The 19,474-nt window shown below is 39.3% G+C and overlaps 1 protein-coding gene across 3 annotated transcripts in view; it reads right to left on the reverse strand.

Moving 5' to 3' along the window:
- LOC116070571 (transmembrane protease serine 11A) overlaps nt 1-19,474 on the reverse strand; it is a 64,874-nt gene that overhangs the window by 37,377 nt on the left and 8,023 nt on the right. For 2 of the 3 annotated variants that reach the window (XM_031342004.1, XM_031342003.1), the window contains exon 2: nt 6,867-6,988. In XM_031342004.1, coding sequence (XP_031197864.1) covers nt 6,867-6,988 — 122 coding nt within the window. Of the gene's footprint in view, nt 1-6,866; nt 6,989-16,862; nt 17,121-19,474 lie in introns of those variants that run through there. The other variant, XM_031342005.1, reaches the window with a different exon arrangement.

Genomic DNA, 19,474 nt, shown 5'->3' on the forward strand with positions numbered 1-19,474 from the left:
AGCTGGTTCTTTGAGAAAATCAACAAAATTGATAAACCCTTAGCCAGACTAACTAGAGGGCACAGAGACTTTATCCGAGTTAACAAGATCAGAAATGAAAAGGGAGACATAACAACAGACACTGAGAAAATCCAAAAAATCATGAGATCCTACTACAAAAGCCTATACTCAACAAAACTGGAAAACTGGATGAAATGAACAATTTTCTAGACAGATACCAGGTACCAAAGTTAAATAAAGATCAGATCAATGATCTAAACAGTCCCATACCTGCTCATGAAATAGAAACAGTCATTGATAGTCTCCCAACCAAAAAAAGCCCAAGACCAGATGGGTTTAATGCAGAGTTTTATCAGACCTTCAAAGAAGACTTAATACCAATACTCCTCAAACTATTCCACAAAATAGAAACAGAAGGTTCTCTACCCCCATTCAATGAAGCCACAATTACTTCTATAACTAAATCACACAAAGACATAACAAAGAAAGAAAACTTCAGAACAATTCCCCTTATAAATATTGATGCACAAAATAATCAATAAAATTCTTGCAAACCAAATCCAAGAACACATCAAAATGATCATCCATCATGATCAAATAGGCTTCATCCCAGGGATGTAGGGATGGTTCAATATTCAGAAATCCATCAACGTAATTCACTATATAAACAAACACAAAGAAAAGATGCTGAGAAAGCATTTGACAAAATTGAACATCCCTTCATGATAAAAGTCTTGGAAAGCTCAGGAATTGAAGACCCATACTTAACCATAGTAGAAGCAATATACAGCAAACCAGTAGCCAACATCAAACTAAATGGAGAGAAACTTGAAGCAATCCTACTAAAATCAGGGACTAGACAAGGCTGCCCACTCTCACTTTACCTATTCAATATTGTACTTGAAGTCCTAGCCAGAGCAATTAGACAACAAAAGGAGTTCAAAGGGATATGAATTGGAAAGGAAGAAATCAAATTATCACTATTTCCTGATGATATAATAATATACTTAAGTGACCCCAAAAATTCTACCACAGAGCTCCTAAACCTGAAAAAACAACTTCAGCAAAGTAGCTGGATATAAAATTAACTCAAGCAAATCTGTGGCCTTCCTATACACAAAGGATAAACAGGCGGAGAAAGAAATTAGGGAAACAACACCCTTCACAATAGTCACAAATAATATAAAATTCCTTCCTTAGTGTGACTCTAACTAAGCAAGTAAAAGATCTATTTGACAAAAACTTCAAGTCTCTGAAGAAGGAAATTGAAGAAGATCTCAGAAGATGGAAAGATCTCCCATGTTCGTGGATTGATAGGATTAATAGATTAAAAAAGGCCATCTTGTCAAAAGCAATCTACAAATTCAATGCAATCCCCATCAAAATTCCAACTCAATTCTTCACAGACTTAAAAAGAGCAATTTGCAAATTCATTTGGAATAACAAAAACCCAGGATAGCCGAAACTATTCTCAACAATAAAAGAGCCTCGGGTGGAATTAACATCCCAGACCTTAAGCTATACTGTAAAGCAATTGTGATAAAAACTGTATTGGTACTGTGACAGGCAAATAGATCAATGGAATAGAACTGAAGACCCAGAAATGGTCCCACAAACCTATGGCCACTTGATCTTTGACAAAGGAGCTAAAACCATTCAGTGGAAAAAGACAGCAGATGGTGCTGGCTCAACTGGCAGTTAGCATGTAGAAGAATGCAAATTGATCCATTCCTATCTCCTTGTACAAAGCTCAAGTCCAAGTGGATCAAGGTTTTCCACTTAAAACCAGATACACTGAAACTAATAGAAAAGAAAGTGGGGAAGAGCCTCAAGCACATAGGCACAGGGGAAAATTTCCTGAACAGAACACCAGTAGCTTATGCTCTAAGATCAAGAATTGACAAATGGAACCTCATAAAATTGCAAAGCTTCTATAAGGCAAAAGACACTCTCAATAGGACAAAACAGCAACCCACAAATTGTGAAAAAATCATTACCAATCCTATATCTGATAGAAGGCTAATATTCAATATATACAAAGAATTCAAGAAGTTAGACTCCAGAGAAACAAATAACCCTATTAAAACAGGGTACAATGGAAGGAGTTGCAGAGACTATGGAGCAGAGTCTGAAGGAAGGACAAGCCAGCCTAATATAGCTATCTCCTGAGAGGCTCTGACAGTACCTGACTAACACAGATGTAGAGGCTCACAGCCATCCATTGAACTGAGTACAGGGTCCCCAGTGAAGGAGTTAGAGAAAGGACCAAAGGACTTGAAAGGTTTGCAGCCCCTTAGGACGAACAATAATATGAACTAACTAGCACCCTCAGAGCTCGCAGGGACTCAACCACCAACCAAGGACTACACATGGTAGAACTGATTGTTCTGGCAGCATGTGTATAGTAGAGGATTGCAAAGTCGATCATCAATGGGAGGAGAGGCCCTTGGCCCTATGAAGGTTCTGTGCCCCAGTGTAGGGGAATGCCAGGGCCAATAAGCAGGAAAGGGTGAGGTGGTAAGCATGGGGAGGAGGGAGGCAACAGGGATTTGTTCTTGGTTTTTTTGTTTGTTTGTTTGTTTGTTTGTTGGAGGGGAAACTGGGAAAGGAGAAATCATATGACATGTAAATAAAGAAAATATTTAATAAAAAATGGGGTACAGAGCTAAGAAAGAATTCTCAACTGATGAATACCGAATGGCTGAGAAGCACCTAAAGAAATGTTCAACATCCGGGAAATGCAAATTGAAACAACCCTGAGATTCCACCTCACACCAGTCAGAATGGCTAGGATAAAAAACTCAGGTGACAGCAGATGCTGGCGAAGCTGTAGAGAAAGAGGAATACTCCTTCATTGCTGGTGGGACTGCAAGCTGGTACAACCACTCTACAAATCAGTTTGGTGGTTCCTCTGGAAATTGGACATAGTACTACCAGAGGACCCAGCTAAGCGCATATATTGAGAAGATGCTCCAACATGAAATAAGGACACATGCTCCACTATGTTCATACAGCCTTATTTATAATAGCCAGAACCTGGAAACAACCCAGATGTCCCTCAACAGAGGAATGGATACAGAAAACGTGGTACATTTACACAATGGAGTACTACTCAGCTATTAAAAACAATGAATTTATGAAATTCTTAGGGAAATGGATGGATCTGGAGAATATCATCCTGAGTGAGGTAACCCAATCACAAAAGAACACACATGGTATGCACTCTCTGGTAAGTGGATATTAGCCTTGAAGATTGGAATACACAAAGTACAAACCACAAACCATAAGAAACTCAAGAAGAAGGAAGAGTAAAGTGTGGATACTTTGTTCCTTCTTAAAAGGGGGAACAAAATACCCATGGAAGGAGTTGTAGAGTCTAACTATGGAGCAGAGACTAAAGGAAGGACAATTCAGAGTCTGCTCCACCTGGGAATCTTTCCCATATTCAGTCACCAAATCTAGAAACTATTGTGGATGCCAGCAAGTGCTGGATGACAGGAGCTGATATAGCTGTCTCCTGAGAGGCTCTGACAGTACCTGACTAATACAGAAGTAGAGGCTCACAGCCATCCATTGTACTGAGTACAGGGTCCCCAATGAAGGAGCTAGAGAAAGGACCCAAGGAGCTGAAGGGTTTGCAGCCCCTTCGGATGAACAACAATATGAACTAACTAGTACCCTCAGAGCTCCCAGGGACTAAACCACCAACCAAAAAGTACACATGGTGGGACTTATGGCTCCAGCAGCATATGTATAGCAGAGGATGGCCAAGTTGGTCATCAGTGGGAGGAGAGGTCCTTGGCCCTGTGAAGATTCTATGCCCCAGTGTAGGGGAATGCCAGGGCCAGTAAGCAGGAAGGAGTTGGGTGGTGAGCAGGGGGAGGGGGAGGGAACAGGGGTTTGTTTTGGTTTTTTTGTTTTATTTTATTTTATTTTATTTTAGAGGGGAATCTGGGAAAGGAGATATTGTAAATAAAGAAAACGTCTAATTAAAAAAATGGCACATTTTGTTAAACTCCTATTTCCTTTATTACCCTGGAAAGAGAGTCAGCCTCTTCTTGCTCCTAGTTAGGGTTTAAGGCTCTTGTAAGTTGCAGATAAAAGGATCAATTTTTTAAAAAAATAGAAGGAGGTGATCTACCTTTTGGATTGTAAATATACAAAAGTGTCTCAAGTTCTTTATCTGCTTTATGTTAGCATTTATATTAAATGATAAATCAATGAGAAAAAGATGACATCATATAAAACCATACAGGTGATTACCTTGAGCTTCTTATTCTTATAGCACACATACATCACTTGAGTGTTTCATTGTAGAGATTTGTCAAAAAATGTAAATGATTTATACTTAGGAAAGAATGATATAAAACAGAGAGAGCATTATTTGTGTTAATATAAATATATTAGACAAAAACGCAAAATCTTTAAATACTCTTTTAGAAGATCAATTTTTCTAAGAGTAAGAGATAATATTAAGTCATAACTTATATGTGATTTTAAAATTCATTGTTTTATTAGATATGTGTTGCTGTTAGGGGAGTTGCCCTAGAAATTCTACTGGGCAGAGAAAAATGGCAAATTAAAGATCCAATTTTGGGAAACTCCATCCCTGACCTCAAGTTGTACTACAGAGCAATCATGATAAAAGCTGCATGGTATTGGTGCAGTGACAGGCAGAAAGATGAATGAAATAGAATTGAAGACCCAGAAATGAACCCACAAACCTATGACCACTTGATCTTTGACAAAGGAGCCAAGACCATCCAGTGGAAAAAAGACAGCATTTTCAAAAAATGATGCTGGTTCAACTTGAGGTTAGCATGTATAGGAATGCAAATTCATCCATTCTCATATCCTTGTACAAAGCTCAAGTCCAAATGGATCAAGGACCTCCACGTCAAACCAGATACATTGAAGCTAATAGAAAAGAAAATGGAGAAGAATCTGGAGCACATGGGAACAGGGAAAAATTTCCTGAACAGAACACCAATAGCTTGTGCTGTAGGATCAAGAATTGACAAATGGAGCCTAATAAAATTGCAAAGCTTCTGTAAGGCAAAGGACACTGTCAATAGGACAAAACAGCAACCAACAAATTGGGAAAAGATCTTTACCAACTCTAAAGGGCTAATATCTAATATATACAAAGAACTCAAAAAGTTAGACTCCAGAAAATCAAATCACCCTATTAACAAATGGGGTACAGAGCTAAACAAAAAATTCTCAACTGAAAAATACCTAATGGCTGAGAACCACCTAAAGAAATGTTCAAAATCTTTAATTATCAGGGAAATGCAAATTGAAACAACCCTGAGATTCTACCTCACACTAGTCAGAATGACTAAGATAAAAAAACTCAGGTGACAGCAGATGCTGGTGAGGTTGTGGAGAAAGAGGAACACCTTTCCATTGCTAGTGGGATTGCAAGCTGGTACAACCACTCTGGAAATCAGTTTGGTAGTTCATCAGAAAGTTGAACATAGTATTACCTGAGGGCCCAGCTATACCACTTCTAGGCATATACCCAGAAGATGTTCCAACATTTAATAAGGACACATGCTCCACTATATTCAAAGCAGCCTTATTTATAATAGCCAGAAGCTGGAAAGAACCCAGATGTCCTTCAACAGAGGAATGGTTACAGAAAAGGTGGTACATTTACACAATGGAGTACTATTCACCTATTAAAAACAATGAATTCATAAAATTCTTAGGCAAATGGATGGAGCTAGAAAATATCATCCTGAGTGAGGTTACCCAATTACAAAAGAACACATGTGGCACGCACTCACTGATAAGTGGATAATAGCCCAGAAATTTGGAATACCCAAGGTACAATTCACTCACCACATGAAGCTCAAGAAGAAGGAAGACCAAAGTGTGGATACTTCAGTCCTTCTCACAAGGGGGATCAAAATACCCATGGTACGAAATACAGAGACAAAGTTTGAAGCAGAAACTGAAGGAAAGGCCATCCAGTGACTGTCTCACCTAGGGATCCATCCAATATACAGTTGACCAACCCAGATACTATTGTGGATGCCAACAAGTGCTTACTGACAGGAGCCTGATATAGCTGTCTCCTGAGAAGCTCTGTCGGTGCCTGACTAATACAGAAGTGGATGCTCACAGCCATCCATTGGAGTCAGTACAAAATCCCCAATGGAGGAGCTAGAGAAAGAACCCAAGGAGCTGAAGGGGTTGCAGCCCCATAGGAGGAACAAAAATATGTACCAATCAGTACTCTCAGGGTCTAAACCACCAACCAAAGAGTACACATGGAGGGACCCATAGCTCCAGCCACATATGTAGCAGAGGATGGCCTTGTGGGACATCAATGAGAGGAGAGGCCCTTGGTCTTGTGAAGACTTGATGCCCTAGTGTAGGGGAATGCCAGCATGTGGATTAGTGAGCAGGGAGAGGGGGGATAGGATAGGGGGGTTTCAGAGAGGATAAAAGTTGCAATTTTAATAAAGAAAACATCTAATAAAAATGTTTTAAAAAGAACCAATTTTGATAGCAACTTCATTATAGTTTTTTCATCTTGATGTGCGGCTAGTGGTTAGACTTGCTAAGTCTGACTGATGTCAGTCAAATGACAATGAATGTTTTTAATATTATATTTAGATTCTAAAAAACACTGTACCTCAGCAAGTGAGAAGCTTTTATACCTTGCTGAATGCTACATCAACTGTATCAAAAGCACCCAGAAAAATACTTGTACTTAAGAGTGGCGCAATACTTATTTGTGATGAGATAACAGAATAAGCTCTAAAATATTCTGAGTGGGAACAGTCCCAGGTAAAAGTATGAATCTCATTTACACTGTGCTATGTGCGAAAGTGAGAGACCCAACTGTCCCTTACCAAAAACGAGGAAGTGAGCCAGAAGTCCAATGGTCACTACCACCATCAACAGGGAGAGAACAGTGAGAAGGGCGGTCATCCATGGCTTCAGATCTCTGGTGTGGATGCCATATCCTGCCACTCTGCATAAAGGAACACCATGGTTACTCTCTCTTGGGGGTTATTGCAGGTTTTCTAGTTGTGCTTGGATACATCCACATTGCTATAAGCTTCCTTTAACACCATGAGGACATTATTTTGATTTTGGTTAAAGTCATTTTGGTCCTGTGAGAAGATATTGAAAAGACTAGACCTGGGAATTATGTTCCTGCCCCTGGTTTCTACTTCCAGTGACATTTGGTGGCAGCCTTGTGATGTCAACTATCAGCAGAGGCTTGCGAAAGTCCATTCCTCTCTTTCCAGTACTCTCTCGTGTCTTACCAGTCTATCTAAGGCTTGCAAACTAATACACTTAAGGTACACTTGTTTATTCACCTTTTTTAAACTAATGTGAAATTTTAAACATGGAAAAATCAGAAAAGCCTAAATAAATATATTTTTTATAATTTTATCAATGACATTTTTGTTGTCATAAAAACTCATTTTTACCTCTGCATTAAGAATGTACCTTAATTAATAATATATGGTCTTTCATGAAATCATTGCTATGAAGAGGTTGTTTTCAATATCACAAGATCATCATTATCTCTCCTAAAACTAATAACTCTCTAATATCTTCTAATGGCCAGTCTACCTTCAAATTGTTTTTTGACTTCATAGCCTTTATAGTTGTTTTACACTGGCCAGGATACAATCCCGTTTTATGCAGGTCAATGCAGAGTACTTGATAATTATGGCTTATAAGTTTCTTTTAGTCAAAAACAACCATGCTTCCTTTGAAGTTTGAATGTCACTGCATTGTTGAGAAAATCAAACCAACAGTTTTTAGATAGTTTCAACTTCTGTTCTTGTCTGATGCTTCTTTGTGGTGACAGCCAACTTGCTTTTCTAAATTTTCTTTTAACTAGAATTTACATCAAAAACCTTAATTAGGTTTTGGTTCAATTCATTGTCAGAAATACTTTATATGTGCTAATGTGTGCTTTGTATTTTATTAAACTATCGGTAGTGAAAATTTTTGCAGTTTTGGATAAAAAAAAAAAACTCTGGCTTTCTTCTATTAACTTTTTGTGAGCAACTGTGTTCACTGTATTGTATTAAGTGGTGTGTGAGTGCTCACTATACAGAGTCAACTGGTACTCCTCAATGGGATGTCATAGTTTAGGTCATCTTTTCTACTGAAAGCTGATGAGGAGTCTGGTTCAGTCCCTATAATGCTACTGATCCATTTCAACAATTTCCCATAATAGTGGCTTGTTTACTTGTTTTGTTAGTTTGTCATTTCATCTTTATATATTGATAACAATATTTCCTCAGCAATAAGAGACATTCTTCAAATTTCCTTCACAGAACTTATTGAAATGCTTTGTTCTAAGTCAACATTCAGTGTATAATAATTAATTTTGTAATTATACAAATATTAAAAGAATACATTTATTCAATAAACCTGAGAGGAATGAACTCTGTGTGTAGAGAATATAGGCTACACGAACAATGGTTCATTAAAACAAGACAAAACAACAACAACAACAGAAAAATCAAAAAACCAAAAAACAAGAGTTGTCTGAAGACATGCTGTATGTTCTCTGACTGATGCAATCAACACATTCGATTACAACACCAAACTGTTGCTCTAGGCAAAAGACTTCACTTCTCTTTCTAAATGGCTTGATGTTTAAATTCAGAATAAAAGAAATCTTAGAGATGCTTTAGCACAATTTATCTACACTCTGAAAGAAGACACCTATATTCAGAAATATAAAGTGATTTCCTTCATATAACAGAGTTGGATTCCCAGTAGCAAAGTATCTTTCAATTAGTTCTACTTGAATTTATAAATGTGCTTATAGTTTATGTGTGCATCTATTTAGTCATGCAACGTATTTGTTCATTTGTGAGGGAGTTTCCCTAATGACTGACCAAGAGAATGGGGATTTGGGTCAGCTTGAAGAAAGTATTCTGTCTCAATTGAGTACTCACTCTCCTACATGGAATCGTATTAGTGCACCAAAACAAAGTTCAAAGGGAAAGAAATGTTTAACTTAAGAACATGAACAAGCTTTCAAATCTATCCATTTTCTCATACAACAGTTCCTCTGAATAGAACAAACAGAAGAATAAAACTGTGGAAAAATCACGTGCCTTCTACGCAGGTATTTACAGATGGCAGCACAGACTCACAAATGGGATTTGTGAGTTCAGCTTTACTGTAAGCTGCTAAAGTGTCATATGGGTTGCATCTTCAAATCCCACAGAGAAGATGTGAGCATCTGGGGAAAGTGGACAATGATAACCTAGAGTTTAAAGTGTTGCATTTTGGGGACGGATGAAGACAGCTGTGTGATTAACCAAGAATTCACAACAGAGGAATCTCAAATGGCTGAGAAGCGTCAAAAGAAATGCTCAAAGTCTTTAGTGATCACAGAAATGCAAATCAAAACAACTCTGAGATTCCACCTTACACCCATCAGAATGGCTAAGATCAAAACCTCAGGTGATAACACATGGTTGGAGAGATGTGGAGAAAGAGGAACACTCCTCCATTGTTGGTGGGATTGCAAACTGGTACGATGACTCTGGAATCAATCTGGAAGTTCCTCAGAAAATTGGAAATAGATCTACCTGAAGACCCAGCTATACCACTCTTGGGAATATACACAAAAGATGCCTCACCATGCCACAGGGGCATGTGTTCCACTATGTTTATAGTGGCCTAATTTGTGATATCCAGAAGCTGGAAACAACCCAGATGTCCCATGACAGAAGAACGCATACAGAAAACGTGGGTCATTTGCACAATGAAATACTATTCAGGTATTAAAAAGAAGGACATCCTGAGTTTTGCAGGCAAATGGATGGAACTAGAAAATATCATCCTGAGTAAGGTAACTCAGGGCATACATGCTATGTACTCACTAATAACTGTATAGTAGCCAAAAAAAAAAAAAAAAGTGTACAGAATACCCAAGATACAGTCCACAGAGCTCAAAAAGGATATCGAGCTGAAGCACCCAAGTGAGAATGCCTCAGTCCCACTTGAGAAGGAAAAGAAAGCAACCACAGGCGGGGAGGGAGAGACCTGAGAGGGAAAGGAGATGGAGGGAAGGGGAACATGGTCTGGTATTGGGTGGGGGTAATGAACTGAATCTCTGAGGGCCAGCAGAAAGAACAGAAATGGCAATCTCAGGAGGTAGGAGGTTGGAGGGACCCTCCAGAATGTACCAGAGACCTGGGAGGTGAGAGACTCTCAGGACTCAAAGGAGGGGGACTCTAGATGAAGTGCCCTACAGTGAGGAAAAAGAACTTTCAAAGCTCACCTCCAGCAGAAAGACAGGGTATTGAGTGAGGGATGGGGTTGTCATCCCACAGTCAAAACTCTGACCCATAATTGTACCTGTCTGAAAGAACTGCAGGGATGGAAATGGAAAAGAACCTGAGGAAAAGAAGATCCAGCAACAGGCCCAAAGTGGGATCCAGCTCAAGGGGAGGCTCCAAGGCCTGACACTATTAATGAGGCTATGGAGCCATCACAAAAAGGGACCTATCATGACTGCCCTCTGAAAGACCCAACAAGAAGCTGAAAGAGTAAGATGCAGATATTTGCACACAACCAATTGACAGAAGATGCTGACAGCTGTGGCTGAATTAGGGAAAAGCTGGAAGAAGTTGAAGAGGAAGGTGACCTTATAGGAAGACCAGCGTTCTCTACTAACTTGGACACCAGATCTCTCAGACACTGGATCACCAACCAGTCAGCATACACCAGCTGATATGAGGCCCCCAACATATATACAGCAGAGGACTCCTTGGTCCTCTGGATTCAGTCAGAGAAGATGTAACTAACCCTCAAGAGGCTGGAGACCCCAGAGAGTTTAGAGGTCTGGTAGGGGTGGGGATGGGGATGGTGGGGACATCTTCCTGGAGACAGGGTGGTGGGGAGGAGGTATGGGATGTGGAACAGTTGGAGGGTGGACCAGGAGGGGAATAAAATCTGAAGTGTAAAAAAAGAAAAAGAACGAAAAGAAAGAAATTAATAATAATAATAATAAAGAATGATTGCTGCTCTTGCAAAAGACTAAAGTTTAGCTCCCAGCAGCCATGTGCAGCACCAAACAACTACCTGTAACTCAGGCTCCTTAGGGATCCAATACTTCTGGGTTCCTCACATTCAACCACCCACACACAGACCCATAAAACAAAATGTATATGTTTTAGAGAACCTTTGGGGACTACATTCCCCATACAGCTTTGAGAAACACAAGCTACAAAGCCCTAAGTTAAAGCTACTTAATCCTACATGAATAAACACTTCATTTAAGACTGCCTTTCTTTAGTGTTTCTTTTTTAATTAATTTTTTCTCTCATACATTGCATACTGGCCACAGTTTCCCAGTCCCTTTCCCTGATACACATCTCCTCATCCCCTATCCACTTCTCTGTTTCCCTTCAGAAAAGGGCGGGCATCCCAGGGATGTCAAACAAACGTGGCATATCAAGTTGCAATATTGGGTACCTCCCAGTATATTATGTAATATATGTATGTATATGTGTATATATATACACATATATGTGTGTATATATACACACACATACATGTGTATATAATATTAATATAGTATTAATATTATATTATTATTAATAATGTTAATATAATATTAAGACTGGATAAGACCTGCTTTATAGATATAATCATGAAATGCAGAAAGCCAAAACCCCCGCCCCATTACCTTCACATTCTGTACAGACTCAGTCATCTGCTTAAGATCACTCAGATTAGAAAAACAAACAAACAAATAAACAGAACCAAAATAAAAAAAACCCACTCAGTACAGCTGTTTGGAATCTAGCCTGTTTGTAAATTGAAGCACCATTTTTTTAGACATTGTTTCCCTCACCAACTTTGCCTGTGCTGGCAAAGAAAACACAGGTGTATTCATCTGTCTCTGAGTAACTAATTACTACAAAATTTGCAGCTCAAAGCAGTACCCAGTGCTGTATGTGACACAGCTTGCTTCTATGCTCTCTCTCTCTCTCTCTCTCTCTCTCTCTCTCTCTCTTTCTTTCTCTCTGTCTCTCTCTCTCTGTCTGTCTGTCTGTCTCACTCTCTCTGTGTATATGTATATATGTATATATACACACATATATATGTATACATATATATGTAAATATACATATATGTGTATATTAAATACTATGACATGGTTGGAGTTGTTCATTTTTATTCTTATTTGTCTATCCTCCCTCCAAACCCTTCTATATACCATTCCTCACTTTCCTTTAAATTTCTTTTTCCCCTAATCATTATTGCAAGTATATATGTGCAGGTATACAGATATATGCCTAAACATAAGAAGCTCAGCCTGTATAATGTTATATGGATGTTTTCAGGGCTGACCACCTAGTGTTTATGGTCTCATGACCGAGACTGAGTTTCTGGTTGGGGCTGCTTTCATCTTCCATGGTTTGTGACCCACTTTCAAGTTCACTAGTGTATTAGAGCTCAATTTCTTGAGGTCAAACTGAGATCAAAATAAAGCCTAGTCTTCTCTTACCATATCAACTGAGTAGACCTCCAAGGATAACAACCCATTTTTTAAAATAAATTTTCTGGGGTCATGATGATATCTGTAAACCCCCTCACAGCGTCTAGACAGGCTTTTGATTGAGTAACTAAAGAAGTACTATGTAGAAGAGAGGGTGGAGATGTTGGGGTCAGCTAGGGATTTGACCTCACTACAAATAAAATTATTATGACTTTAGGAAAAGGAATACGTGTATTTAGAGAAAGCATGTGAACACTAAACTTTAGGACTGGTACCATTCTGTGAGAAGACAATTCTACAATGGGCTTGGAATAAAGCGAAAAGCAGGGAATGTTTTATTCCAGCAATTCTTTTGAACACACAAAGTGAACTCTTAGAAATTAAAACAACTGGTTCTTTGAGAGAATCAACAAAATAGATAAACCCCTAGACAAACTAACTAAAGGGCCTGGAGGTAGTATCCAAATTAACAAAATCAGAAATGAAAAGGGAGACATAACAACAGAAACAGAGGAAATTCAAAAAATTATCAGATCCTACTATAAAATCCTATACTCAACGAAACTGGAAAATCTAGATGAAATGGATGCTATTCTAGACGGATGCCACATACCAAAGTTAAATCAAGAACAAGGAAACTACCTAAAGAGGCCCATATTGCACAAAGAAATAGAAGTCATTAAAAACCTCCCAACCAAAAAAAGCCTAGGGCCAGATGGATTTAGTGCAGAATTCTACCAGACTTTCAAAGAAGACCTGATACCACTTTTCCTCAAACTATTCCATTAAATATAAAGAGAAGAAACACTACCTAACTTGTTCTATGAAGCCATAATTACTCTGATACCTAAACCACACATGGACCCAACCATAAAAGAGAACTTCAGACCAATCTCACTTATAAATATTGGTGCAAAAATACTCAATAAAATTCTTGCAAACTGAATCCAAGAACACATCAAAACCATCATTCACAATGATCAAGTAGGCTTCATCCCAGGGATGCAAAGTTGGTTTAAGATAGGAAAATCCATCAATGTAATCCACTATAAAAACAAACTCAAAGAAAAAAAATCACGTGATCATCTCCTTAGATGCAGAAAAAGCATTTGACAAAAAACAACACCCCTTCATGTTAAAAGTATTAGAGAGATCAGGAATTCAAGGCCCATACCTAAACATAATAAAAGCAATTTACTGCAAAAACTAGCCAATATCAAATTAAATGGAGACATACTTGAAGCAATACCACTTAAATCAGAGACAAGAGAAGGATGCCCACTCTCCCCATATCTATTCAATATAGTACTCGAAGTGTTAGCTAGAACAATAAGACAACAAAGAGATATCAAGGGGGATACAAATTGGTAAAGAAGAAATAAAGGTATCAGTATTTGCAGATGATATGATAGTATACATAATCAACCCCAAAATTTCTACCAGAGAACTCCAGCTGATAAACAACTTCAGCAAAGTGGTGGACATAAAGTTAACTCAAATAAATCAGTAGTCTTCCTTTATACAAATGATAAATAGGATGAGAAAGAAATTAGGGAAGCAACTCCCTTCACAATAGCCACAAATAATGTAAAATATCTTGGGGTAACTCTAACCAAACAAGTGAAAGACCTGTATGACAATAACTTCAAGTCTCTCAAGAAAGAACTCCAAGAAGATCTCAGAAAATGGAGAGATCTCCCATGCTCATTGATTGGCAAAATTAACATAGTAAAAATGGCCATCCTGACAAAGGCAATCTACAGATTCAATGCAATCCCCATCAAAATCCCAACACAATTCTTCAAGGATATGGAAAGAGCAATTCTCAAATTCATCTGGAAAGGAAAAAAAAAAAAAACAGAATAGTAAAAACAATTCTTAACAATAAAAGAACAGCTGGAGCAATCACTCTCTGACCTCAAGCTTTACTACAGAGCAATAATGATAAAACCTGCACGGTATTGGTACAGAGACAGACATCTTGATCAATGGAATAAAATTGAAGACCCAGAATTAAAACCGCACACTCATGCTCACTTAATTTTTGACAAAGACACCATAAATATAGAATGGAACAAGGAAAATATCTTCAATAAATGGTGCTGGTCTAACTGGCTGTCTGTATGTAGAAGAATGAAAATAGGCCCATATTTGTCACCTTGTACAAAACTCAAGTCCAAGTGGATCTCAAGGACCCCAACATAAAACCAGATACACTAGATCTAAAAGAAGAGAAAGTGGGAAAGAGCTTGAACTCATGGGCACAGGGGGAAACTTCCTAAACAGAACTTCAATGGCTCATGCTCTAAGATCAAAAAATTGATAAATGAGACCTGATGAAACTGGAAAGCTTCTGTAAGGCAAGGGACATAGTCAATAAGACAAATTGGCAACCTACAGATAGAGGGATAATATCCAAAATATGTAAAGAACTCAAGAAGTTAATCATCAAAAAATCAAACAACCCAATCAAAAATTGGGGTATAAAACTAAACTGAGAATTCACAACTGAGGAATCTCAAATAGCTGAGAAGCACCTAAAGAAATGTTCAAAATTCTTAGTGATCAGAGAATGCAAATCAAAACAATCCTGAGATTCCACCCTACACCCATCAGAATGGCTAAGATCAAAACCTCAGGTGATAACACATGTTGGAGAGGATGTAGAGAAAGAGGAACACTCCTCCATTGCTGGTGGGATTGCAAACTGGTTCAACCACTTTGGAATTCAATCTGAAGTTTCCTCAGAAAATTGGAAATAAATCTACCTGAAGACCCAGCTATACCACTCTTCAGAATATACCCAAAGATACCTCACCATGACACAGTGCATGTGTTCTGTTATGCTCATAGTGGCCTTATTTGTGATAGCCAGAAGCTGGAAACAACCTCGATGTTTCCAGATATCCCACAACAGAAGAATGGATACAGAAAATGTGCTTCATTTACACAATGGGTTACTATTCAGCTATTAAGAATGGGACATCCTGAGTTTTGCAGGCAAATGGATGGAACTCAAAAATATCACCCTGAGTGAGGTAATTCAGACCCAAAAGGGCATGCATGGTATGTACTCACTAATAACTGGATATTCACACACACAAAAGAGTACAGAATACCCAAGATACAGTCCACAGAACTCAAAAAGGTCAACAAGCTGAAATGTCCAAGTGAGGATGCCCCAGTCCCACTTGGGAGAGAGAAGAAAGCAATCACAAGTAGGGAGAGAGGGAAGGATCTGGGAGGGAAAGTGGGAAAGTGAAAGGGGGAGGGGAACCTGGTCTAGTACTGGGTGAGGGAAAAGGACTGAAGCCCTGGGGGCTAGCAAAAAGAATCAAAACAGGCAATCTCTGGAGGTAGGAGGTTTGGGGGACCCTCCAGAATACATCAGAGACCTGGAAGGTGAGAGATTCTCAGGACTCAAAGGGAGGGACCTTAGATGAAATGCCAAGCAGTAGGGAGAGGGAACTTACAGAGTCCACCTCCATCAGGAAGACAGGTTATCAAATGAGGGGGAGGGATGCCATCCCAAAGTCACAACTCTGACCCATAATTGTTCCTATCTGAGAGAATTACAGGGATGGAAATGGAGAGGAGGCTGAGGAAAAGAATATCCAGTGACAGGTCCAAAGTGGAATCCAGCTCAAGAGTAGGCTCCAATTCCTGACACTATTACTGAGGCTATGGAACACTCACAAAAAGGGACCTAGCATGACTGCACTCCGATAGACCCAGCAAGCAGCTGAAAGAGTCAGATGCAGATATTCTCACCCAACCAATGGACAGAAGCAGCTGACCCCCGTGGTTGAATTAGGGAAGGCTGAAAGAAGCTGAGGAGAAGGGCGACCCTGTAGGAAGACCAGCAATCTCAATTAATCTGGACCCGGGAGATCTCTCAGACAATGGACCACCAAACAGGCAGCATACACCAGCTGATATGAGACCCCCAATACACATACAGTAGAGGACTGTTGGGTCTGTGTTCATTCAGAGATGATGTACCTAACCCTCAAGAGACTGGAAGCCCCAGGGAGTTTAGAGGTAAGGTGGGGTGGGGGTTGGGGACATCCTTGCGGAGACAGGGGACTAGGAAGGAGGTATGGGGTGTGAAACAGTTGGAGGGTGGATGGGAGGGGGGATAAAATATGGAGTGTAAAAAATAAATTAATTAATAAAAAATTCAAAACAAAATCAACAACAAAAATAGAAAGTAAAACAAGAGCTAAAGCTAATCCCTGGTCATGCCATAATTGGCACTTTGCATTCTTTGGGGAAACAAACTAGTACAAATGATCCTTATTCTGAAACACACACCCTATAATCTCCATGAAACTCAGTTTATCACATCCATTACCTTCATTAGTCATTTTTGAGAAGGGTGTGTTTGTGACTTGTTTTCTTTTTAAAGATGCTGTCATGAAAAATGGTATTAACTCAACAATGTGACTTTGCCTCTAAGTCTTGCAGGTTGAAAAACACACACACAGCGAGTTAGAGGACGCAGTTCTTCATATGTGGGTCAGAGATGACTTAAGCAAAACAAAACAATACAAAACAAAACCATGAGGAGCCTCCTGTCCCATGTCCCATGGGAATCTTCTTTTCCCTAGGAAGACCTTCCCTGACAGGCAGTCTGCAGTCTGTCTAGTTGGCCCACCTTCAACTTTATGTCCTGTTTCGTTTTGTCTATGGACTCTAGAGTTTTCATTCTTTCGGGTTATTTTTCCCGCTCTCCCTAAAACGGTGCATGCTATTGGTGTACGAATGTGTTTTATGGTTACTGTTGCTATGATGGAACCCCATGACCGAAAACAAGTTGGAGGTGAAAGGGTCTTTTTGGCTTACATTTTCACAGCTCAGTCCATCACTGAAGGAAGCTCAGACAGGAATTCAAACAGGATAGAACCTGGAGGCAAGAGCCGAAGCAGAGGCCATGGAGGGGGTGCTGCTTACTGGCTTGCTCCTCATGGTTTGCTCAGCCTGCTTATTTATAGAATGTCCTTATAGATAACCAGCCCAGGGGCGGCACCACCCAAGTGGACTGAGTCTTCCTCCATCAATCCCTAATTAAGAAAATGCCCCTCAAGCAGCCTGATCATCTGAAGTCATTTTCTCAGTTGAGGCTCCCTCCTCTTAGATTACTCTAGCTTGTGTCAAGTTGACATGAAACTAGACAGAATAATCAACTCCTTGTCAGGTTGACACAAAGACATCGCAGTTAAGCCACAGTCTTTCCTTTCTTGTTCATTCTCAAGATCACAAATTAATAAAGGCCTCACAGCATGAAACATTTTACAAACTTAAAGGGCCCCACAGACTTACAAATTCAAACACTTTAAAAGTTGTATCTAAAAAAGCATTCAGCTCCCACTACTGCTCCCCTTTTTAACATTTGGAAGCTCTTTGTAATGCAAAAGTTGTAGCTATGGATAGGCTGAGGGTTTGTGTGCATGTGCAATGATGTCCTGTCTTAGAAGCAGCATCCTTCTATGATTTGGAGAGTAGACCAATTGGGAAGTGTTTTCTTTTTATGTAATTTGAGACAGTTTACAGAAAGAAACACACTGTTTCTTTATCCATAGATGCTTGTTTGGGGTGGCATGGAGTAAAGGTCTGACATTATACAGGTTGGCTACTACTCATAATTTAGGCACTCTTTTTAGAACACAACTCACAAACCAATTGTTTACTGAAAATATATGATGCTCCACTAAGTTCTGAGTATTAAAAAAATCAGTCTCTTTTAAAATCCAAAGCTGTAGGACCTCAGAGTCTTTCTTTAAAAAAGTTTAAGTCTCTCAATTTTATGATCTTATATGATATATATTTTCACTTCAAGAAAGAAGCACCTGGCCAGAGTCACAATTTGAACAATGAAAAACCAAACTCCAATAGTGTAAATAACTCAGTGTTCAATATTTGAGATTCTTTCATAACCTTTTGGTTTCTCCAGGCAGCTGGGGTCCTTTCTCCAGCTCCACCTTCTGCAGCACACACAGCTTGTCTTCTAAGTTACTGCTGCTGTTCTTGGTGGTCATCCCATGGTCATGGCATCTACAAAATGCCAGGGTCTTTGCTGCAACTAGGCTGCACTTACACCAATAACTTTTTCTAAGCTCTCTTCATGGGTACCAAGCCTCAACTTCTCTGTATGATCCCTTTAATCCTGTATCTTCAACTGCTACAGTTTTACCAATGCCTTCTTAGCTTCTTGCCAAGCTTCAGCTGCTTTACACGACCCCATCATGCCTACAAAACCAATCCCATCTGGATGACTCTTTCACAACCAAGTTTGGCTTCAAACTTGAGGTACAACCTCAGCCACTTCTGGAACACAGCTTTTAGGTGTTGAAGTATTTCTTCAGAAATACTTCCCAGAAAGATTTTACCTCAATGATTCTGCTCCCTTCCTAATGAGCTGATTCTTCATTCAGTTCCACCTGACCAGCATCCATTTCACCAACAAAGCAAAGGTTTTACTTTAGTGGTTCCAGTCTATTGTTAATCACAGCAGCCAACTCTTCAGCTCTAGATGACCAGAAGCATAGATTCTTCACATAAAAGGGTCAGTAGAGACTTTGCTTCCTCCTGAAATTTCACAAGCCAGACCTCCATTGTCTGCACTGTCTCCAACAGAGGTATTCACCAAGCTCCTAAAGAATAGACCACTGAGCAATCAACACTCATGGCTTTTCTAGACAAAAGTTCAAAATTCCTTCCACAATCTTCCAGAAAATAGCATGATCAGGTCTATTAAATCAATACCCCACTACCCTAGTACTAACTTCTGTACTACGTAAGGTTACTCTTGCTGTGATGAAACACAATGAACAAAAGCAACTTGGGAAGAAAATGGTTTGGATTATACTTCTACATCATAGTCTATCATCAAAGGAAGTCAGGACAGGCACTTAAACAGCACAGGAACCTGGAGGTAGGAGTTGACGCAGAGAGTATGAAGGAATG

The sequence above is a fragment of the Mastomys coucha genome, unplaced genomic scaffold (assembly GCF_008632895.1).
Source record: "Mastomys coucha isolate ucsf_1 unplaced genomic scaffold, UCSF_Mcou_1 pScaffold22, whole genome shotgun sequence".
Taxonomy (NCBI): Eukaryota; Metazoa; Chordata; class Mammalia; order Rodentia; family Muridae; genus Mastomys; species Mastomys coucha.